At 47.7% G+C, this 24,804-nt stretch overlaps 1 protein-coding gene across 8 annotated transcripts in view; it reads right to left on the reverse strand.

Annotated features, from left to right (window-relative positions):
• Positions 1-24,804, reverse strand: part of LOC147444167 (uncharacterized) — an 84,287-nt gene that overhangs the window by 35,710 nt on the left and 23,773 nt on the right. For 4 of the 8 annotated variants that reach the window (XM_086526875.1, XM_086526874.1, XM_086526872.1 and 1 more), the window contains exons 3-7: positions 24,492-24,623; positions 24,256-24,397; positions 23,882-23,980; positions 16,639-16,747; positions 15,087-15,277 (exon numbers count right to left, since the gene is read on the reverse strand). In XM_086526875.1, coding sequence (XP_086383001.1) covers positions 15,087-15,277; positions 16,639-16,747; positions 23,882-23,980; positions 24,256-24,397; positions 24,492-24,623 — 673 coding nt within the window. The remainder of the gene's footprint in view (positions 1-15,086; positions 15,278-16,638; positions 16,748-23,881; positions 23,981-24,255; positions 24,398-24,491; positions 24,624-24,804) is intronic. The other 4 variants (XM_086526879.1, XM_086526878.1, XM_086526877.1 and 1 more) reach the window with 1 other exon arrangement.

The following is a 24,804-nucleotide window of genomic DNA, read 5'->3' on the forward strand; positions in this document are numbered from 1 at the left end:
AGCTTTGTTCGAGGTTCTTGAAACTGAACCTGCAAACATCTTCTCCAGTCCTCCCAAGGCTGCATAAGCTCTCGTCAATCTAGTCTTTGCTCCTCTCCTTGTTGAAAACGCCAGTCCACTGAAGACTACCCCAAGATAGGTATATGATCTGTATACTCCACCGTCTCTTGGCCATATGTAAAAGTGGGTGTTGACCTCCTGACCCACTGTGGTATGTGAAACACCATAACCTTGGTTTTCCCCAAGTTACACAATATCATCAGCATATAACAATAGAGGGAACCATGTCCTTGCCAACTGTGCTCCTCTATCACCATCCCTCTCAATATAGTCAGCAACCTCATCCACATACATGCCAAATAGTGTAGGAGATAGCGGGCAACCCTGTTTCACCCCAATAGTGGAGTGAACCAAATCATAAATCATAAATCATAAATCCCCTCTAGAGTGCCTACATGCCCTACTATTGACTTGTATAGAGCCATGATCCCCCAGATCAACTCTTTGGGTACCCCCATCTCTTGCACTCTCCCATCAATCTAGCTCTGGGCACTATGGAAGGCTTTGCGGAAGTCCACAAAGCAACAATAGAGTCGTCTCCCACTTGATTGTCCCTCCTCAATGATGGTTCTGAGTGTCAAAATATGATCAAGAGTAGAGAAACCCAATGTGTGTCCAATCATGATAGTGCGGTAGTTCCCAGGCTCCATAGGGTCCCCTAACTCGAAGATAGGTACGATTGTGGACAAACTCCAAGTATCAGGTAGGCCCTCGCACATGTTACGGTTGAACATCACTGCTAGAAGCTCTGCAAGCAAATCTCTGGCATGTATAAAATGCTTTGCTACCAGGCCATCATGATCATGCTCATCGCTCTCCTAGTCTTCATCCGGTCAATGGCTTTCTTTACCATCTCGGCGGTAAAGAGAGCACATGTGTGTGGGCATGGCTCTGGCGGATCTAGAAGAGGTGGCTCCCCCGAGACTGTGTAGAGAGATGATGCATACTGACCCCATACCTCCATGGAAGTGATGACCGGTGGGGGGGAGTGCTCATGGAAGAGTCGCCATGTCTCGCTTGAATCTTGGCTCAAAAACAACTAATATAAATCTTGCTCTAGTCGAGCTAGAAACGCCCTCTTCTGCCATCGTACCAAACGCCGAGAAGCAATCCGTGACTGCCTGTGAGTAGTGACTCCTAGAAGTACCTCCCTTTGAAGTCAGGCTTTGGTCTCTCTGCACTCCTCATCATACCAGCTATTTTGGTGTATGCTCCAAGAGCGTCGTCATTGCCCAAGCTTTATGTGTGGGTATGCCTCTGTTGCTACATCCTGTAGTGTCTCTGTCAATATATAAGTGAGCCCCCCTAGGGGACCTCCCTGGAAGCTTTGTGCATAAGCGTCTACAGATACCATCTATGTAGACAGAATCAGTCTCCGAAGTAAAAGTGTATAGGGTATGCGTAGATCTCTGTGCCAAGTCAAGTTGTCTAAACTGGCATGAGATGGTAAACGTGAGGAGAGCATGATCTACTGCTACCCCGATAGGTCTGGGTCCGATTGTAAATTCCCATATAGAGGGTATAAAACTAGGCTGAGCCAAAAAATAATCCACTATGCTAGCCCCGTGTCTAAGGAAAACAAGTGAACTCGACGCTAGAAATCTCTGGAGGCCCATTCAAGACGGCCAGTCCATGTGCAATCCCCAAATCTGTCAAATATCCCCCATATCCAATGTGCTCTTTATCCTGCAAACACTGGCATCAAATTCTCTCAACATTTGCTCCGAGGTATCGTAGAAAGTTGTCTGAGAGTCTCCCAAAAGAATGACATCTCCATCTCCCATGTCCTCATCCAATATCATGTAGGGTGACTGTGCCCTGGGCGATGCATAATGAGATGTGCTAGGGGGAAAATAGCATATTGTAATGTAGAGTAGCCTCCTTGTCTCCACTCTCACTCTCACCACATATATATGGCCTGCTCATCTCTCCGAACAATACGAATGAGGGGTTGACGCTCTTCCCTGAAAAGGATTGCCACACCTCCTGACCCCCGTCCTCTATGTCTCACATCCTGCCTACAGGTAGTCTCCCAATGGTATCCTGTCACTCTAGGTAATATGCCGCCAGGAGTCTGATACGTTTTTTAGTAAAAAAAATGTCTCTATTAAAGCTATCCTCAAATGCACCTACATCCGACTTCATTGATCCATTACAATTCCATGTTGTTGGTCCCATAGGTCTCACACCGTCATCCTTTTCCAACACCACTACTCTCCCTCCCCTATAGAAAGCAATTTTCCCTTTCTCCCTCCCCGCCTTGATCTCTGGCATTAGCTCTTGCATGTGTGCTACATGTGTTAGAGTGAGGTCATCACCCAAAAATATCCAAGTTTGCTTAAGTGTTGGTCTCTTCTTCAGGAATTCCTTCCTAGCTTCTAGCGTAGGGAAACGTATAATGAGTGCTCTTTCCTTTCTCATCACTTCCCTTCTTGCCAACTCTCCAAGCACATGTATGTGTTGGTTCAGAAATACCCATGCGCTTCAAGAGCTCTTGCACTTCTTCTTCTACTTTTCCAGTGTCTTTGAGACCTGTAACACGCACATGAAGGGATCTAGTCTCTCTCTTTTGCTCCTCCTCAATTGTCATATTGATGATAGTGGATGTCGCTCTGGCTTCAGGCATCTTATCTTTCCTTTCTTTGCGCCCTCATCCACTTTCAGCTTTATCAACCTTCTCCTATGTTTTGAATAGGTGCTCCGTCCATGAAGAGGTTGTTCGTGCCTTCTGCTCTTCCTCTTCCCAGAAAGTTTTCACCTACTCCTCAATGCTTTCGAGCTCCTTTATCATTAAGGGTTGATTTTCTCCCTCCTTTGCGGGGGTATTTTTGCAAGCTACAAAGCCTCCCTTAAGTGCTTCGATCAATGCATCCTTTCATTCATGCATTCTTCCATTTTTTTATTTCAAGGATTCAAACGCAGCAAGTGCATCCTCTAGTCTTCTTTGCATCACGCATTCCATTACATTCTCTTCTGCCCTCACAATCGTCTGAATTTCTCGTCTGAATTTCGGCCTTCAATGATGTGTACATCTCGTCACGCTTACTAAGCATCTCCTTGTCCAACTCTTTCCTCATCTCTACATACACATCATTTTTGTAAGTCTCCGCATTTGCATACATCTCTTTTTCAATGTCACCCTCAAAAGGCTCAGCGCCGCCTTAAACATCACCTATACCTTCTCATGCATTAGGTCATCTTTGACTCTAGACAGCTTCTCTGCTCTCATTGAACCTAGCGATAGTGCACTCTCTCGAAACCTCCGCCTAAATGTCGCTTTCGATTTAGGCGGGGTTTCATAAATATCATCGTCCCCAAGGTTGGCTGATTGGTCCATTTTCCCCACAACCAGCATGGCCCTGTAGAACTTGTTCCCTCACACGCTTGCGTTGCCTGACCCTGTGGTACTGGTTCGCGTCAAGACACCACCTATGCCTGGACTCCACCTGCCAAGATGGAGAGAGACTCCTTGCTTCCTCAATAAGCAGCCCCCTTCCTTGTAGAAGAAGCCCTCTGCTTGTTAAATTAAAACCCTTTGAGAAACGACGTTACTAACCCTTGCTGCAAACTTGACGTCCGTAGCTGCACTCAGCCTGCACGTAACAACTGCACTTGTTCGCGAGCTGCTCGACCTGCATGATGACCAGCACGCAAACCCTATTCCCGACCTGCTTGAGAGAGAGAGAGAGAGAGAGAGAGAGAGAGAGAGAGAGAGAGAGAGAGAGAGAGAGAGAGAGAGAGAGAGAGAGAGAGAAATGAAATGAAATGAAATGTTATATTAACGTCTTCAAAAGGCCAAAGTGACCTATGAGACCAGAAAGTTACAATGTGGTGGATCTGATACAAAGTCAAAGTAACAAGATGACAAAATGACAGAATGACAAAATGACAAAATAAAATAAAATAAAAATACTATGGAATCCTAAACTGCTAGGTGTGGACTAAGCAGCTAAACAACTAGCTGGGATGGGTAAATCACAGGAGATCCAGCATCGGTCGCTGGCGGATCTCATCAATCTCCTCCATGGTCAGTAGTCTGACCGGGCGTCGTGCATGTCGAGCCAAAGTGATCCGAATCCTCTGATGCAACCTCCGTCGATGCTGTGTAGTCCTCCGCAGTCGTGGGCGTCTGGATCTCCCTAGCTCAGTCACTAGGTCGATTAGTATGCCTCTGGTGTAAAGCGACGGGCTCTACTGTGGTAGTAACTCCTCTGGGTGTCTAGTGGCAGCTCTAAAGAAGTCTGTGATCTGTCTCTGAGATTGGCTAGCCTCTCCTCTCATCAGGCTCTCTCTGTGTCTGCGCAGCTTGAGCAAAAACAAACCCAGGCATCTCTGATCCTCGTACCGCATGACTCTAGCGAAAGGTCCAAAGCCCTCTCTGAACAAGCAATGGAAGCGGCCTCGTATCTCGTAGTAGACGGGCCAGTGGCATGTGTAGTGCAGAGAGACAGAGAGAGAGGCATAACCTATTCACTCGTGGCGAAACAGAGTAGCGTGAACCCTAACAGAGACAAAGAGAGAAATCAAATGAATGAAATGTTATATTAAACGTCTTCAAAAGGCCAAAATGACCTATGAGACCAAACTGATACAATCCTTGTGAATCTAATCCAATGTCTGGGTACAAAAATAAAATGAAGTAAAGTGAAAGACTAAAATCGTCAGCCTAAAAATCATCATCATCATCATCCATGCCCAAGGATGCCCAGCATCGGGCGTTGTCCAAGAAAGTATCGTATCAGTCGCGTTGAAGAGCTTCGTCGATGTCCGCCTCTGTAAATAGTCGAATTGGGTGTTTCCCATGTCGTGCTAGAATAGTCTTGATTGTCTGGTGGAGCCTCCGTCGATGTCCTGGTCGCCCCCGTAGACGTGGGCATCTAGCTCTCCCGAGCTCAGTGGCTTTGTCCACTAATATACCTCTGTTAGAAGTGGGCTCTGAAGTTTGCTGTGAAGCATGCTCATCCGGCTGCTGAGTTTCTGCTCGAAAGAAGTCAGTGATCTCCCTCTGTGAATGTCTCCCACTACCTTGTCTCCTCAAGAGACTTTCCCTGTGTCTGCGCAGCTCTAGCAAAAACAACCTGAGGCATCTCTAATCCTCATATCTCATGACTCTAGCCAACGGTCCAAAGCCCTCTCTGAATAGACAGTGAAAGTGGACTCGTATCTCATAGTATACCAGACAATGACAAATGTGATGTAACTCTGTCTCTAGCTCTATGACACAACTGGCATATCCTGGCTTCTGCTGGTACTCACCTAAATCTGCCAGTCGATCTCTAGCTGATGCGATAATGTGTGCATCTGGCCAATAGCACATTGTATCCCATAGGATAAATGAGTGTCCATATAGGCCGGTCTGATCACATATCCATCCTTTGTTAGTTGGAGGAGATGCTCTCTATAGAAAGCCATCTTCGTGCCTAGCTCTTGTACCGGCTGTATCCATGTGCTTTTGGTATCTAGTTGAATCAAATCCTGACGTATAAGTCTAGTGGTCTCTGTCCGTGTGAGGGAAAGATAGGGTGCATCCAAGGAGTACTGGAATGGAGGCAGTCTATCCATGTTGAAGCCATATGACAGAAACCATGATGTCCTCTGCCCATACCAACATGTTGTGTCCCCTTGTAGCGCTAGCTGTCGGGATGACTCAAGGGCTAGCCGAGCATATCTGTCTCTGGGAAGGTCCCATAAATTATGCATGAAGGAAACTGATTTAGTAAGGGCCTTAACTACGAGAGGAGGGGCAGCTAGCTCAGCCCGAATAATCTCATGTGGCACTGAGGCATTAGCCCTAATCATCCGAGAGATCATAGAGACTAGAGGTCTTTGCATACGTCTGCATGCATCAGTGCTACCAGATCTGCCCTGGTGGTCCACTGAGGTCCCCCAAATCTGAACCCCATAGAGCATAGTTGAAGCCACTAGAGTATCAAAAAGGCACAGCTTTGTTTGAGGTTCTTGAAACTTAACCTGCAAACACATCTTCTCCAATCCTCCCAGGCTGCAAAAGCTCTCATCAATCTAGCCTCTGCTGCTCTCCTCAATGAAAGAAAGACACACACACACACACACACACACACACACACACACACACAGATGAAATGCTATATTAACATCTTCAAAAGGCCAAAATGACTTATGAGACCAATCTATTACAAAATAGTGAATCTAATACCATGTCTGGGTACAAAAGAGAGAACTAGAACAAAGATACTACAGTTAAGAAAGTGTGTATCCATGTATGCAGGCCTAGTCACAAAACCGTCCTCCGTGAGTTGGAGAAGATGCTCTCTGTAGAAGGCCATCTTCGTGCCCAACTCCTGTGTCGGCTGTATCCATGTGCTCCTGGTATCTAGCTGAATCAGACCCTGGCGTATGAGTCTGGTGATCTCTGTCCGTGTGAGAGACAGGGAGGGTGCATCCAGGGAGTATTGAAACGGAGGCAATCTATCCGTGCTGAAACCATGTGACTAAAACCACGTTGTCATCTGTCCAGACCAACATGCTGTATCGCCTTGTAGCGCTAGTTGTCGAGATGACTCCAGGGCAAGCCGAGCATATCTGTCTCTGGGGAGGTCCCATAAACTGTGTATAAAGGATATTGATCTAGTCAAGGGGGGGGCGGGGGAGGGGGGGGGCAGCTAGCTCGGCTCGGATAAACTCATGCGGCACTGAGACCTTAGCCCAAATCATTCGAGCGATCATAGAGACCAAAGGCCTCTCCATATATCTCCATCCATCTGTGCTGCCAGATCTCCCATGATGGTCTACTAAGGGTCCCCATACCCGAACTCCGTAGAGCATAGCTGAAGTCACTAGAATGTCAAAAAGCTAGAGCTTTGTTCGCAGTTCCTGAAACTGAACCTACGAACACATCCTCTCTAGTCCTCCCAAGGCTGCATAGGCTCTCATCAGTCTAGTCTTTGATGCTCTCCGCAATGAAAACACCCGTCCACTGAAGACTACCCCAAGATAGATATATGCATCTGTGTACTCCACAGTCTCTTGGTCATACGTAAATGTGGGTGTTGACCTCTTGACCCACTCTGATGTGGTGTTGAACACCATAACCTTGGTTTTCCCAAGGTTGACAGACAATCCACTTTCACGAGCAAATGTGTGCAAAGCATCTAAATGATGTTGCATCCCCTCTAGAGAGTCAGAAATTAACACAATATCATCAGCATAGAGTAACAACGGAATCCATGTCCCTGCTAGTTGAGCCCCTCTAAATCCCTGACGCTCTACATAGTCTGAAAACTCATCCACATACATCCCAAAAAGAGTCGGAGATAGGGGGTATCCCTGCTTCACTCCAATAGTGGAGTGGACCATGTCAGACATTCCCTCAATAGTGCGTACCCGCCCCATCACTGTCCTGTATAAAGCCAAAATACCCCATATCAGCTCTATAGGCACACCCATGTCCTGTAGTCTACGTATAAGTCTGGCTCTCGGCACTGTGTCAAAACCTTTGCGGAAATCCATAAAGCTACAATAGATCCTCTTGCCATGGTGTCTACCCTCCTCAATAATAGCTCTGAGTGTCAGAACCTGGTCAAGAGTGGAGAAACCTCTCCTGAATCCTGCCTGCCCTGGTGCTCGTATGCCCTCTCGCTCTGCCCATCTACTCAACTCTTGCTCAAGAACGGATGTATACAACCTAGCCAATGTGTGACCAACCATGATGGTGCGACAATTCCCGGGAATCATGGGATCTCCTGACTTGAAAATAGGCACAATCGCAGACATACTCCAAGTCTCAGGAAAGCCTTATACATGGCTCGATTTAACATCATAGCAACAAGCATATCTCTAGCATGGATGAAGTGCTTTGCTACCAGACCATCATAATCATGTGCTCTCCCTGTCATCATCCGGTCAATGGCTTTCCTTACCCTCTTGGCAGTAAAGAAAGTACATGTCTCAGGGCATGTCTCTAGTGGGTCCGGCAAAGGTGGCTGCCCTGATGCTGTGTAGAGAGATGTGGCATATTCCCCCCATGTCTCTGTGGAGGTGACGGCTGGTGGTGGTGAATGCTCATGGAATAGTCTCCATGCTTCGCCTGAGTCTTAACTCATAAATAGCTGATACAGATCCCACTCTAGCTGAGATAGATGAGCCCTTTTCTTTCATCGCACTAGGCGGCGAAAGATAATCCGTGATTTTCTATGTGTGGTGATACCCATGAGCACTTCCCTCTATAATTTGACCCTCGTCTCTCTACACTCGCTCATCATACCAACTGTTATGGGGCATGCTCCCAGATCGTCTCCGTATAGGCTGGCCGTGGGGGTATGCCTCTGATGCTGCATCATGGAGATTCTCTGTCAATATCTGAGTGGGTTCATCTAGTGGCCGTCCCGTCTCCTGAGTGCATAGCTATCTGTATATCTCATCCGTATACACAGAATCCGTCTCTCTCACGAAGGTACACCGAGTGGGTGTAGGGACCTCTCCTAATGAAGCTATGCTGAACTGAAATGTAAGAGTGAAAGACAAGATAGCATGATCAATTGCTACTCCAACTGGCCTAGTGTCCGCCATGAACTCCTAAAACAATGGAATGAGACCTGGCTCGGCCATAACATAATCCACTGTACTAGCACCATGTCGATGTGGAAAGCATTTAAAACCTCGAGCTATAGAAAATCTTTGTAGGCCTTTCAAAATGGCCATTCCATGTGCAGTTCCCATATCTATCAAGTATTTGCCATACTCAGTGTACTCATCCTGTGATAGTCTCGATAGGCCCATCTCTGTAACGTCCAGCTCCCTAAGTATCTCCTCGGAAGTATCATAGAATATTGTCTGGTGATGGGCAGTCCTAGCATTAAAGTCCCCTAGTATGATAATGTCACCATCCCTGGAAAACCCCCATATGTCATTATCCAAAATAGCAAAGGGGGACTGTCCTCTAGGTGATGCATATACTGATGTACTAGGAGGAAAATAACAAATAGCAATGTAGAGGTATCTGCCTATCACTGCCCTTAGCCTCACCCACATGTACCTAGCCTGCTCATCCCTACGCGCTATATACATCAATGGCTGCAACTCCTCCATGAATAAAACTGCCACTCCTGGTCTGGTCTCCTGTCTGCAAGCTGTCTCCCATCTATATCCGCTCACCTATGGCATGGATTGCCCAGGGGCTTGATGTGACTCAGAATAGAAAATGATGTCTCTCCCAATGAAACTATTCTCAAAGGCACCTACATCAAGACAAAGTGACCCATTACAATTCCAGGCTGCCAACCTTAGTGTGGTCCCATAGGTCTCGCACCGTCATGCGGAGCATCGCTCCAATATCACCACCCTTCCATCACGGTAAGAAGCAATCTTCCCTTTTTCCCTTGCCGCTCTAATTTCCGGCATTACCTCTTGCATATGAGCAATCTGCGAGAGGGTGAGGTCATCTCCAAGAAAGATGTCTGTCTTCTTTAGAGTCAGTCTCTTCTTCAAGAAGTCCTTCGCTTCCATGGAGGCGAAACGGAGGATGAGTGCCCTTTGCTTCGAGGTTTCTACTTTCCTCCCACTTTTCTTATTGCCCACTCTCCAAGCCCTCATATGCGTCTGCTCATTAAGCCCCACCAGTTTCATGAGTTCTTTCACCTCTTCATCCACATTATCTTGGTCTCTACGGTCACGTATCCTTACGTGTAAGGCCCACACACGTCTCCTTTGCTCCTCTTCTAGTGTCAAGTTAATGATGGTTGGTGTGGGGATTATTTCCTTGCCCTTTCCTTTCTTGACAATCTCGATCCATTTCTCGGTCTCGTCTGTTTTTTGTTGGATCTTTGTGATGACATCTACCCCGAGGTCGTCATTTCTTTTTGTTGCTCCTCACCTTCTTTGATGGCCCGCACTTGTTCTTTAATCGTGTTGAGCTCTTCAACTACTGAGGGTTGAAGCTCTCCCTCTTCGAGGACATTTTGCGATCGCACCTCTGCAAGCTCTTTCTTGAGTAGTGCGATCTCCTCATCCCGGGCCTTCACACGATCCTCAAGTGTATGAATCGTGCTTTCCTGGGCCGTCACGCGCTCGTCGAGTGCCTGTATAGTGCCTAGAAGGTGGCGATTAATCTTGTTGATGGGCTTGCTCATTTCTTCCTTGCATTTTTGAATGGCATCCTCCATAGGATCATCCTTGCCATTTTGTTTCCTCATGTTTGAAGGCCGCAAAAGGAGAGGGAGAGGAAGAGAATTTTGAAGAGAAAAAAGAGAGAAAATCGGCTATCAAGCCATGACAACGAGCAGCAAGGGATCACAGTGCGTGCACTTCTTCATTGTTTGCTATGCAGCACTACTCACCATACTCTTAGCTTTTTTTTTTTTTTAAATCTCTGCGCGTGCAGGCTTTCTCTTTCTACGCTTTCTCTCTCTACGTTTTCTCTTTCTCTCTCTCTACGCGGGGGGGGAGGGGGGGGTGGCGGGGGCGCAAGGGGGTGGGACTGCAGAGAGAGCGCGAAGGGGAGGGGGTGCAAAGGGAGCGCGAGGGGGGCGGGGCTGCAGGGGGGCGTTGGGGGCACGAGGAGCTGGGACTGGACAGGGAGCGCGAAGGGGTGGGGGTGCAAAGGGAGCACGAGGGGGGCGGGGCTGCACGGGGCGCCGGGGGGGGGGGGGGGCTACAGAGGGAGCACAAGGGGAGCGGGGTTGCAGGGGAAGCGCGAGGGGGGGGCTGCACAGAGAGAGCGCGAGGGGGGCGGGGCTGCACACACACACACACACACACACACACACACAGAGAGAGAGAGAGAGAGAGAGAGAGAGAGAGAGAGAGAGAGAGAGAGAGAGAGAGAGAGAGAGAGAGAGAGAGAGAGAGAGAGAAATGAAATGAAATGAAATGTTATATTAACGTCTTTAGAAGGCCAGAATGACCTATGAGACCAGAAAGTTACAATGTGGAGGATCTGATACAAAGTCAGAGTAACAAAAAATGACAAAATAAAATGACAGGGGAGAGAGAGAGAGAGAGAGAGAGAGAGAGAGAGAGAGAGAGAGAGAGAGAGAGAGAGAGAGACAGACATGAAATGAAATTTTATACTAACGCCTTCCAAAGGCCAAAATGACCTATGAGACCAAAAAGTTACAAGGCGATGAATCTGATACAATGTTTGAGTACCAAAAATAAAAAAGGTACTGAAAAAAGAGGTACTATAGAATCCTAAACTGCTAGAGAGAGAGAGAAATGAAATGTTATATTAACGTCTTCAAAAGGCCAAAGTGACCTATGAGACCAGAAAGTTACAATGTGGTGGATCTGATACAAAGTCAGAGTAACAAAATAACAACAATACAAAACAAAGATATATACTATGGGGTCCTAGACTGGTCGATGTGAACTAAGCAAAAGCAAAATGGGCGGTTTGTTGGGATAGCTGAATCACAGGAGATCTAGCATTGGTCGTTGGCGGATCTCATCAATCTCCTCCATGGTTAGTAGTTTGACCGAGCGTCGTGCATGCCTGGCCAAAGTGCTCCGAATCTTCTCACGTAGCCTCCGTCGATGCTGTGTGGTCCTCCGCAGTCGTGGGCGCGTGGATTTCCCCAGCTCAGTCGCTCGGTCGATCAGTGTGCCTCTGGTGTGAGACGAGAGGGAGCTCTGTTGTGGGAGTGGCTCCTGTGGCGGCTGTCCCGTGTCTGCTCTGAAGAAGTCTGTGATCTGTCTTTGAGACTGGCTAGCCTCACCACTCATAAGGCTATCTCTGTGTCTGTGCAGCTCGAGCAAGAACAAACCCAGGCATCTCTGATCCTCGTATCCCATGACTCTTGAGAGTGGTCCAAAACCCTCTCTGAACAGGCAATGGAAGCGGCCTCGTATCTCGTAGTAGACGGGGCAGCGGCATGTGTAGTGCAACCCTGTCTCAGGCTCCATGTCACACAAGGGGCATGTCTTGGCCTCTGTTGGTACTCCGTTGCATCTCCCAGTCTCAATCCGTAGTTGGTGAGAAGATGTGCGTAACTGGCCAATAGCACATCATATCCCATGAGACAAGTGGGTGTCCATGTATTTGGGTCTCGTCACAAAACCATCCTTCGTAAGCTGGAGAAGATGGTCTCTGTAGAAAGCCATCTTCGTGCCCAATTCCTATGCTGGCTGTATCCATGTCCTCCTGGTGTCTAGCTGGGTCAGGTCCTGGCGGATGAGCTTGGTGATCTCTGACTGTGTAAGAGTGAGAGATGGTGCATCCAATGAGTACTGGAATGGTGGCAGCCTGTCTATGCTGAACCCATGCGCCTAAAACCATGATGCCATCTCCCCATACCAGCATGCTGTATCTACTTGCATGGCTAACTGTCCAGAGGACTCAAGTGCAATGCGAGCATATCTGTCTCTAGGAAGTTCCCATGTGCGGTTTATGAAGGAGACTGATCTGGTGAGCGCCTCAACCACTAGTGGGGGGGCCGCTAGCTCTGCTCGGATAATGGCCCGTGGTATTGATGCCTTGGCTCTAATGAGCCGCGAGATCATAGAGACGAGAGGTTTCTCCATGTTCCCCCATCCATCAGTGCGACCCGGCCTCCCGTGGTGATCCAATGAAGGTCCCCATATCTCAGCTCCATAGAGCAATGCAGAAGCCACCAAAGTGTCGAAGAGCCAGAGCTTCGTCCGGGGCTCCTGAAACTGAATCTGCGAACACATCCTCTCTAATCTACCCAATGCTGCATGGGCTCTAGTCAGTCTGGTCTCTGCTGCTCTTCTAAGTGAGAATGCAGGTCCGCTGAAAACCACTCCGAGGTAAGTGTAAGCATCTGTGTACTCCACGGTCTCCTGGCCGTATGTGAATGTAGGTGTTGACCTCCTGATCCACTGTGGGGTGGTATTAAGCACCATAACCTTAGTTTTACCAAGGTTGACAGACAAACCACTTTCGTGGGCAAACCTATGCAAAGCATCCAATTGACGTTGCATTCCCTCTGGAGATTCGGAGATCGACACAATATCATCAGCATATAACAAAAGTGGAATCCATGTCCCTGCCAACTGTGCACCTCTATCACCATCGCTCTCAATGCAGTCAGAAACCTCATCCACATACATACCGAAAAGAGTAGGAGAGAGAGGGCAGCCTTGCTTCACCCCAATAGTGGAGTGAACCGGTGTAGAAAGTCCCTCAAGGGTGCGTACATGCCCTACTACTGATCTGTACAGTGCCATGATCCCCCAAATGAGCTCTGTGGGTACTCCCATCTCCTGTAATCTGAGCATCAATCTAGCTCTTGGTACTATGTCAAAAGCTTTGCGGAAGTCCACAAAGCTACAATAGATCCGTCTCCCATGAGATCTGCCCTCCTCGATAATGGCCCCGAGTGTCAAGATATGGTCAAGAGTAGAGAAGCCTCTCCTGAACCCTGCCTGCCCAGCTCCACGCATTCATTCCCTCTCTGCCCATCTACTCAAATGTTGCTCAAGAATGGATGCATACAACCGTGCTAGTGTCCAATCATGATAGTGCGATAATTCCCAGGCTCCATGGGGTCTCCTGACTTGAAGATAGGTACAATCGTAGATAGGCTCCAAGTGTCCAGTAGGCCTTCACACATGGCACGGTTGAGCATAACTGCTAGAAGCTCTGCTAGTAGGTCTTTGGCATGCATGAAATGCTCAGCGACTAAGCCATCATGATCATATGCTCTCCCAGTCCTCATCCTGTCAATGGATTTCTTCACCATCTCAACGGTGAAAAAAGCACATGCGAGTGGGCATGGACCAGGGGGGTTGGGGAGGGGCAGCTGTCCAGGTACTGTGTACAAAGATGATGCGTACTGACCCCAGGTCTCTGTGGAGGTAACAACGGGGGGGGGGGGGGGGACTGCTCATGAAAGAGCCGACACGCCTCACGCGAGTCCTTACTCAAGAATAGCTGGTATAGATCCTGCTCGAGTCGAGCCAAAAAAGCCATCTTCTTTCGCCGCACCAGGCGTCGGAAGTCAATCTGTGACTGTCTGTGAGTGACGCCCCCCAAAAGCACCTCCCTATGAAGTCTAGCTCTAGTCTGGCGGCACTCCTCATCGAACCAGCTGTTCTGAGGCATGCTCCCTAATCAGCGTCTCTACTCAGGCTGGGTGTGTGGGTATGCCTCTGTTGCTGCATCATGTAATGTCTGTGTCAATATAGTAGTTAGCTCCTCCAGAGATCGCCCCGGTTCCTCAGTGCATAGGCGTCTGTAGATCCCGTCTATGTATACAAAATCCGTCTCCCGTGTGAAGGTGTAGCGAGTAGGGGCTGCTACCCGTGGCCTGTGTGCTACACTCGACTGGAAGGAGATGGTCATCGACACAAGAGCATGATCCACTGCCACCCCGACCGGTCTGGGCCCAACTGTGAGATCCTGGATACTAGAGATGAGATTTGGTTGTGCCATGACATAGTCCACTGTGTTGGCTCCATGTCTATGTGGGAAGCATGTAAAACCTCCCGCAGCAGGAAATCTTTGTAGGCCATTCAAGATGGCCAATCCATGTGCGGTGCCCATGTCTATCAGGTGTCGCCCACACTCAGTATATTCCACATCGTGTGATAGTCTGGACAGGCCCGTCTTTACAACATCTAGCTCTCTCAGCATCTCCTCTCAAGTATCATAAAACACTGTCTGGTGATGGGCGGTCCTAGCATTGAAGTCCCCTAGAATGATAATGTCACCATCTCTAGAGAACTCCCATATGTCATCATCCAAAATCGAAAAAGGGGACCGTCCTCTGGGTGACGCATAGATTGATGTACTCGGGGGAAAGTAGCAAATAGCAATGTAGAGATATCTGCCTGTCTCTGCTTTCAATCTCACCCACATGTACCTAGCCTGCTCATCCCTACGGGCTATATGTATCAATGGCTGCAAATCCTCTCTAAATAGCACTGCCAGAGAGAGAGAGAGAGAGAGAGAGAGAGAGAGAGGGGGGGGGGGGGGGGGGGGGGGGGGGGGGGGGGGGGGATGTAATATTATCTTGAACTTAAGCTAGTATACAATGGTTCAACCTGATAATCAAAAATCTTTAACATTGAAACGGATAGTAGAAAACTACCTCAACTTTCTCTTGATGCTTTCTGCTTTCTTTCTTTTCTGCTAGGTAATCTTCTACAGAGGAGGCAAAAGATTGTGGTCCTGATTCTGGCTCACCTTGTCTAGATGCGTTACCTTCTAGAGACGGAGTTTTCATCTCCCCATTGCTGTTCTGACTACACACGCTTTGTAGCTTTGGTATTGACCATGTCACTGATATTAAGCAACGAAGGCTCTTACAACATAAAGAGATGCAAAGCATAACTTCAATTATTCAAATGTAAAACATGCAATTGCAAAATCTTAGAAAGATAAATTGAAGATCATCAGAATATTTCCAAAGACCGATTTAAAAACTCGACCACTGACCCTTCAAAAATTTAGAATTGGCTAAGGAGATAAGAGAAGGGGAGAAGACAGGGACCTTTTTCTTCATGACACATAACGTCAACAAAGGAGGAGGGTGACAGGTTATGTATGGAAATGCAACAGAGATCCTTGGAAGTTCTTGAGAACTCTCGCTGCAGTGGGTGTCCTTTATGCAAGAATTCTTAAGAGCTCTCTGAGATATGCAAGAAGTCTCATTCATAAGGCAATAACATGAACCAAACGTATAACAGCCACAGCAGACAGTACAATACATGTGTAGAACAAGGACCAAGGACTTCGATACATGAAGGACTGTTGACCCTTACCTGTGCATGGAGAAAGTGACAAGTGTAGTGCTAGACTACGTGCAAGACTTTGAACCAGACTCCTGTGCATGGAGAAAGTGACAAGTGTAGTGCTAGACTACGTGCAAGACTTTGAACCAGACTCAGGCCTCGTTCAGACTGCCGAAGAAGGCCCACTCAAAAAAACAGTATCATCCACCTTCAAGTTCAGACTGCGCATTCATCTCTGGAGGAAAAAGTTTCCACCACTCTAGCCATCCAATGGGCTTGACCAGGCTGTTGGAATCAAACGTCTCTCCAGCTGCGGGCCCGAGCTTGAATCCACAGTTTGCCCTCCCACCATTCAGCAAGTTCAATACCACCTTCGTCCAAGGGGGTAATGCGGCCCATTGGAATGGTGGGTCCGGAAAAGCACCATCATTTTGCCAACCAGCAGGCGTTTGCCTGAAAGCAATTCACCCTGTCTCAGCTGCTTGAGCGGGCAGTTTGAACCGTGCCTCAGTAAAGATTCGAGTCTGACTGGGTATAAAAGTGGCGAGGTAGACCCCAGATATACTAGTGATCTAGTAGGTAATATCTGGTTGAATACGTGGGTATCCGGATACATGGTGTAGGGAGAAGCCATGGACTCATGAGTAAGAGTGAAAACCTCACCAATTCCCACTCTCACATAAGAGTGCCCACTGCCTAAGTGGACTAGCCCATTAGACACCCATAGAACTGAATGGAACTGTAGAACTCATATCATATAGTAGGCAGCTATATGCAATTAGCAGCATCCAGAGGGCAGCTATGCTCTTCAACAAACGGCTAGGAATGTGCATTTAGATAGCTGCAAGTCCTCCTTTTTATTCTTCATAAAACAAAAAGAGCTTTTACAGGCCAGATAAACTAGTTTACCTGAAATTAGTGATGGAGATCCACACTGACTATGTATCTCTATAAACTGCTCGAGTTTTTCGTCAATCTCAGCCATTCGCAAAGCATCATCTCCTTCCAGATCAAAGGCCTGCCATTGATGATTCCTTGTCAGTCGATTTCAAAAATAAAAAAACTTCTCAAAGGAGCAAGTAGCTAACATTTTTTTTTCCAAGAAGAAACATAGCTGACTGTAGTCAAAAAGCATGCAAAGAGGTAGCATTGATGGAAAAAGTAGGAATGGTATGTTAAAGACATCTTCCTCCCATCTAGAAAAACGGCTCCTTATCTCAATAAGACAAGTAAATTGTGTCATTCTACAATGAGTTTCTACTCTTGAACATAGAGTTATTAGACAGTCCCACTCTCTCCTCAAGCAATCAAACATCTGCAAAGATGCCACCAAGAATCTTGATAGCTGCTGAATTCCAGTCTGAATGCTAGTCAGGAGGTGACATAAAAAATGCATCAATCAGTAAACTAGCCATCTATGCTACATAAATCAGTAAACTAGCCATCTTTCTATATGAATAGGTCTCGCTGTCTAACCATGCAACTAGCTCTAGAAGTACTAAGCTGAATCCAGTGTAACATACAAACCCGTTTCATGGGTACAAAACCTTGAAGCCGTGAAACTTACAAAAAATTTCGGTGAAACCTATAAAACATGCAACCTACATGAAAAATAAAAATCTCTGTATATAAAGTCTACATTCTTGGGATTTCATAAACACACACAAGCATCCACATGCACACATATACATACATTAATATACTCACAGATACATGCATACATACAAACAAATAAAATATACATACATACATATATTTATTTATTTTGACACATATTTATAAAGATTTGCCTCTAAAGGAAAGTGCAACAAGGTATTCATAAGACAATATAATCATCAGCTCTATTATGCATAGTATAGACTATATACTACGACTTCTTTAAGTGGCATCAGTACCCGAGAGTGCATGTAGAACAATGTAGCCATGTGTACTCTCACACACATATACACATCACATGCAAATGGACTACTTGGATTTCAATTCGGACCAAGTAATTTAATTGGATGGAAAGAACATTGGAAACTGGAAGAACACACTCTGTATTTGCATTGCTCACAAGCTGACTACAAGACCAAGACAACAACTGATGAGGGCAGCAAACCCACCTCCAGACATAAGACTCAAATACAACTACAATGGGGGTGCAGAGGTTGAGATGCAATGGCTAAGTGCAGTGAGTGCCGACTCTCTTGAATGACTCAAGAGACTGGGGTGAGGCTACCCGACTCAGTGACTAAATGTCTACGTATTGATAGATGGTCATACCCCTAGACCTCTAGATACTTCCCTCCAAATATGACTTGTGGCTTGTTGAATCTCCATCCGCTACCAGAGGTTGATGCTAAGGTAGGCTGGTCCACATAGCTAGTGTGCCCATGGCCCACATGGTTACCGTTCACCCTTGGTCCACACTGCCAAAGGTTGCCCATTGGGTCCACTTCTCTATGGCTAGTTGGAGCACCTTTCCAGGCAGGTCAAAGCCCACCCTGGAATCACTCTCCAGTCACTTTGCTTCTACTTTTCCCCAGGTAAACCTCAACCTCAACCTGACGTGGCTGCGTACGGAAGCCGCTTTTTGCACTGGATTTGCGTGGGAAAAAAAGCAAGAAAATCCTACGCAATTGCTTAGAGAAGCTTTTGGGAAAAGTTGCTTTATTTTTAAGTTGACTTTTAAGAAGCTTTTGATTTTGGCAGCTTTTGGAGCTCTGCTTTTAGCATCCCTTGTAAACCTTTAAATAAGTGGTTGGGTCTCCCACTCTGCAGAGCATCTGGACGCAAAGTCTGAGCGTGAGACCCCTCCCACTCCCTTATACTTTGAGCACAGATTAATACAAAAAGAAATACCGAAAGGGGCGCCAGTCTTTGGGGCCAATATCTCTAGGCACGTAACTCCGCAGGGCCGTGTCGAATCAATTGTGAACTGTGAACTGTTCTAAAGTGAATCTTTGTTGTGTCGCGTTAGAATCTTGACTTGGAGTGTCCAAGTTTGTTACAGTGGTATCGGAGCGCGGCCGATTTCTCTTCTACCGGGAAATCCGATCCTTTTTCTCGCGACACTTATGGATTCAAACAGAGATGAGTCGACTTCCTCCACATCTGGGGATGCGGCAAGAGATCACGAAGAAGATTCTCACGAGGAGTACGGCCCACCTCGGCCTACTCAGGCGGAGATTGAAGAGATGGAGCATCGACAATTGGTTGACGATGCGACAAAGATGATGATCAATCTTGCGAGGGACCCGAAATTTGCCAAATTTTTGACTCCGACGAAGTGCACTCTCAGTGGCGTAAGGCCACAGAACCACCCCTCAAACCGGCACTCAAGAAACCTCCTACTCCAAGGATGTTTACAGAGCAAGAATTGGAAGAGGTGGTTGATACACGGATTACCCAACTTTTTGACGCAACCAACAAAGCCAAAAGGCACAACAAAAAGCAGAAGAAAGGAACCGACTTCCCGGGAAATTTGGGTCGTCAATCTACTTTTGCCTCAGCAAGAAAGTAGGAGAAGCATGTCAGATTTGAAGGAGTATCCAGTTCTTCTTCTCCTTCTTCTTCTTCTTCTTCTGACAGTTCTTCTAGCTCTTCTGACTCGAGAGAAGAAGACGGGAAAGGGAAAAAGCGAAGCAAAAAGCAAAGCTTCAGAAAGGGCAAGAAAAAGGCCAATTTCTGACACTTCTACAGAGGACTCGTCTTCAGATAGTTCGGACTTTGATGATCACAAATTTTATGCAAAGAAGAATAATTTCTATAAAGCCAACCAGTATGACTTTCTGGAGGAGAAAAGCAAGAAAGTTCGAGAGTTTAGAAGGTTGACAGTCAATTAAATTTGACACTTTTTCTGGATTCCGAGATGCTTCGAGGGCTTTGGCCTTCATACAGCAGTTTGATAAAGCTTTTTCTGGAGGACATTACTTAGAGCACTCCAAGATTCGGAGGGCTACCTCTTACTTCAAGGGAAATGCTCAAACATGGTGGTCCACTCTTCTATTGAACAAGAAAGCGTTAGTTAATCAAGGCTAAGATCGCGAGCTCGCTGCTTGCTGCCGCTTGCCCCCCCTCCCTCGCCAACACCTGTGGCCTCCCCCCCTCCTGCCATCGCTAGTCCCCCCGCCCCCCCGGACCTTGCGTTGCAAGCAATCATTGTTGCGCGCGCACTGACCCCGCCTTCCCCTTGCCTTGCGCTACCCCTCCTTGTCCGCCCCTCAGCCCTCTGCCCGCTGCCGCTCGCTGCCCGCCATTCGGTGCCACTGCCAACCCGCTGCCCACACCCATTGCCGTTTCCAGCCCGCCCCGCACGCCGCCGCCCCCCCCCCCCGGCTCTCTTCATTCTCTGTCATTCTCGCGCCGAAGGTTTCTTTCGATTGACTCTAGCAATGCTGGTTTCTGGACAATGCTCGTCGGGGCTTTTTTGTTGAGAAATTATTCTATCCGTTTCTTCTCCGACACAGCAACAGACACAAATAGAGGCTCAAGCTCCGCCACAGAGGAACTCTGATGAAGTCCCCTCGCCCGACCCCGTTGAGCCCACCATTCGACTTGCTCTCACTCCGATAGAGCAAGCGAGCCTAGCCGCAGAGGTGGATCGTCTACAGGCGACTTCCGTCATCTGCAAGATTCTCGGCACCAGACCCAGTAGAGGAGAGCTGCGTGACCTTCTCCAAGCCCGCCTTCTTGTAGAGGTGGGCAAGATCTTGGACGTTCAGTTCCTCGGATGAGGCTACTATCAGATCGAGTTTGAGACCTCTGAGATGGCGTCCAAGGTCATCGCCATGATCCCCTTGACCATCTGAGTAGTTCGAGCCCACTTTTGACAGTGGAGACATGGTTTTGACCCTGCTTCAGATGTTCTGGTAGAGGAGGTAGACCTTCCCATCTCCGTCTACTTTCCTGGTTTGCGGAGGGAGTACCTACCACTTTTGTCCAGGATAGGCTAAGCAATTGGGACTGTCATGGAGACACCTTGCACAGCAGCCTCAGTAGTTCCCAAGGCAGCCGGCATTCCCTCAGTTCGCGTTCTGGTTAGGGACACCCACACTCTCCCGAAGGTCATTCTACTTCCTCGGGTGAGTGGGGATTGGTTTAGACAGAGCGTGGAGTATTCGGGCCTCCCAAATCAGTGCTTCATTTGTCGACAGATGGGCCATCTTGCAAAGGCCTGTCCACGGAGGAGGCCCCGACCTACACCACAGGCCCAGCCCCAGCCTGCAAGTGCTGGCCAAAAGCAGCAAGAAGAGGCACAGAGCACACAGGTAGAGCCACCCTCCGAGCCTAGGGCTCCAACGAAGGAGGGATGGTAGCAGGTTCGTGGTCGACGACGGTAGCGGCCACAACGACAGCCTAGCACTCAGAGTGGTCCTCAGGCGCCTGCCCAGCAACAGTGGGTTCCCACGGGGTTCCCTTCCTCCTCTTCAGCCCCCCCCCGCCCCCCCCCCCCCCCCCCCCCCCCCCCCCCCCCCCCCCCCCCCCCCCCCCCCCCCCCCCCCCCCCCCCCCCCCCCCCCCCCCCCCCCCCCCCCCCCCCCCCCCCCCTCCTCCTACACTCCCCTCTCCCGCTCAAGTCCCACAGTCAACCCAGGGGGCAGGGCCATCCTCGGCTGCTAGGAGATCTCTTAGCGGCGCCTTTGCCACGAGTCGCTTGGCGAGAGAGGGACAGCCTTTCTTGCGACCCCCTCTCTGGTTCAGACGTCTCTCTTTGCAGCAGTCCCTCGTGGTCTGACGATCTTCGACATTCGGCGCCGATGAGACTTTTTTGCCTACGACTTTACACGCTTTCTCGACGACTCCTCGCCAGACCTTGAGGCAGCTTGCTTCAGAATTCATGTTTTGTTCCTTGCAGCTAGGGGGATAGAGGCCTTGGACTCAACAGTTGGCTTCTCTTTTCCCCTTTGCGGCAGGGACCAGACTGAGTGGACTTTCGACTCAGTGTTGGACTGGCTACAGACACAGGCCCTAGAGTTCTCTCATCACATGGGAGACCTAGGAGTTACAAACATGCTTCAGACTCTTTGGCCATTGGCCAAGTTTGCTGTGACACCTCCAGATGCAACAGGATGTAGACACATTCTGATTCACTTCTTTGCTGATACGCAGTGCCCGCCATGCTATGTACACATTCATGAGGACTCCTGGACAGAGGAGGTTGCTTTACGCACGGCTCCGTCTACTTGGGCTTGGGCCAGGCACTCTTTGCAGCCACGCCTATCTAGAGGACGCTTGGATGCGGATTACTCCCCATCCAAGCCAGCCTCGAAGATAGCAAGTTTAGCTGCTGCGGCAGCATCTGTTCTCTCTCGCTCCCCATGAGGATCGTCTCATGGAACGTGCAAGGAGTAGGTGGGCCCCAGTTTCAGCGTCAGAGGGGCCAACTGCGTCAGGAGCTTCAGCGATGCCTTGTGGGAGGAGAGATTGACCTTCTTATGCTACAGGAGCATCATCTATGTGAGAGCCGCATTAGACATTATGGTCAGCTTTTGCGTGGACGATATGATACTTTCTGGTCAACTGCTTTTGGACCTGGAGGCATCCAGGGTGGGGTATGTATGACTATAGTAGATTCTTTGCAGCAGGCCATTGTGGGCAGAGAGATTATTGTGCCAGGCAGGGCTCAGTGAATCACTATGCAGGTTCAAGGTTGTCTTGTGGGCTTCCTGAATATCTATGCGTCCAATGTGGCGAGTGCCCAAGCAGAGTCTTGGTCACAGATTGTTGAGTCTCTGTCGCAGGCAGAGCAGTGGTGCATAGGGAGTGTATTGGAGGACCCCTCTGAGAGGATTGGTGGTAGCCATGCTATTGTGCATGGAGTTGAGCTGGCAGCTTGGGAGAGGTTTTGTATGACTGAGGGTTTCGGATGTGTGGTAGCATTCTAGTTTTGTGAGGCACCCAGACAGCCTGGCCTTCTCTCGTTCGGACCGTAGAGTGGGAGGAGTGAATCTATCGCGGATAGATCGCTTCTACACTAGTGACCACTTTTGGGACTTGGGTGGGACAGTTGGCAAGGACTTCCTTCTCGGAGCATGCACTAGTGATCCTTACAGTGACAGATAGGCAGAGGAGGGGGAGCACGATGCTTCGCATCCCTGAGAGGGTCTTGCTAGACTCTTCGCTTAGAGAGCGAGTGGAGGCTCTTTGGACAGAGAGATTAGACATGCAGGATTCTTCTGCTGACAGAGTGGCCTTAGGACTAGCTTAGCTTAGTCGATTCTTTCTTCAAGAGTCTTTGGCTCGCCTGGTTGCAGCGAGAGAGGAGAAACAGCGTCTCCGACGGGGCGTTGCTTCCTTACAGAGGATGCAGGAGCAACATCCAGATTGCTATCTTCAATTATGATCACCCGCTATGCTCACAAAGTAATTTCTCAAAAGTACTCTCTTTAATTTCCGCTACTATCAAGTTAATAGGCCAATTCCATTACAGTATGGTGGAGCGTCTTGAGTCTAGCGTCTTGAGTTCAGGCATAGCACGTCTGCACCATCCCTGCACATTTGAGCCTCGACACCCCCATTGTACCCATGAGTTCTGGGGTTGGAGTTGAGTGTGCTGCCATGCCACAGTCTGTACTGGTTCATTTAAGTTAGTCAGGTCCCATGTTGTTCAGGTTCTACTGTTGAGTCGCTCTGTTGTACATCGTTTTCAGTATTTTCATTCATTGGAGTGAGGTTTCACGCACATTTCATTGAGGAGAACCCACTGTAGAGAGAATGATACATTATCTCCGCTACACCAATTGAATGATACTAGATGCAAAGAAAAAGAAACTTCATAGGTTAAAACTTCCATACGCAAAGTTTTCTTCTTTGCCTTGGAAAGACTTGCCAAGTCCACTTAAGTTCTCCCTATTGGTTGCTATTAGCACTTAAAAACCTAGCTACTCACCTTGAGACCTGTACCAAGCCCTCCCTTACTCCTAGCCTATTTTCTTCAGATTTCACTAGCTTCATCCCAACAACGCTTGTATGTTTTACAATTGGATGTGATTTGGTTATTTTCTAGATTGTCTGAGTTTTTGTTTTTCTTGTCAAAATGAGATTATAAAAGTGACTGCGGAAACCAAGACAAGATTAAGGAAGTGTTCAGTCCAATCTCACGACTAACTAAAATCAAGAGGAGTGTATTATAGATGAAATACCACGAGGTAAACATTGTATAAGCTTACTGTAGATACGGAAGAGGTTGTGCTGTTTCCTTCCGATGTTTCGTCATCAACAAAATCTGGTCTTGAAAGTAGTTCTTCTACCATGTCTTCCTCTTCTTTCTATTCAGAAGAACAATTAAAAAAGCAAGCTAGCTTAACTTAGTTTAATCATTGCAATGAAAGTACTCAGTCACAAACTATTATAGAATTAAGAAAGAAAAGAACAAATGGAAAGCAACCTCCCAGTGTCAAAAGAGTATTTAAGCTGGATGTTGCTGAATTATCAGCATCAAAAATAGTTTACTTCACAACTTGAGTGAAACCAAGCATCCAACACAGAGGCTGCTCAAGAGATCTGAGTTTTTTTTCAAATTAATTCCAGCACTGATGTCTACCGTGAGAGAGAAATAGCGTGCCCTTGGTCCAAGCTGAATATTCCTAAGTATGTGTTTACTTGAATTCTGAGATTCAACCACATCAAGCTTTCGTAAAGCTTTCTTCAACAGTAACTGCCTTTTCCATCGTTTCTTCTCATTCCTATAATTTTGGTGACAAAAAGACAACAAGGTAGATATATGCAATGCCTTATATGTACGTTTTGACACAACTAAATCACTACCAAAGGACAAACCTCAGATAAACAACTGCAGACGGAATGGTTTTGCATCCTTCTACAGACAATGGATGTCTAGAAGAACAAGTTGAAGGCTCAGCACTTTCTAACAGTTGAAGCTTTGTATCAAGTTTATCAATCAGATCTAGCCTGCAAAAAGTAGGCTCCATTCTTCTCACAACTAAGTTCAGCTATTTCTACTGGCCACAAGAATAGCCTAAGCGCATCAATGTTCAACAAACAGGTCACAAAAAATCACAAAAACCATTCCTTAATAAGTTTATAGTGACAAGACTGCTCAATTGAAACTAAGTAAAAATCTGCAGAAGCG

Source organism: Adiantum capillus-veneris, chromosome 13 (genome assembly GCF_014529385.1).
Source record: "Adiantum capillus-veneris isolate H3 chromosome 13, ASM1452938v2, whole genome shotgun sequence".
NCBI lineage: Eukaryota > Viridiplantae > Streptophyta > Polypodiopsida > Polypodiales > Pteridaceae > Adiantum > Adiantum capillus-veneris.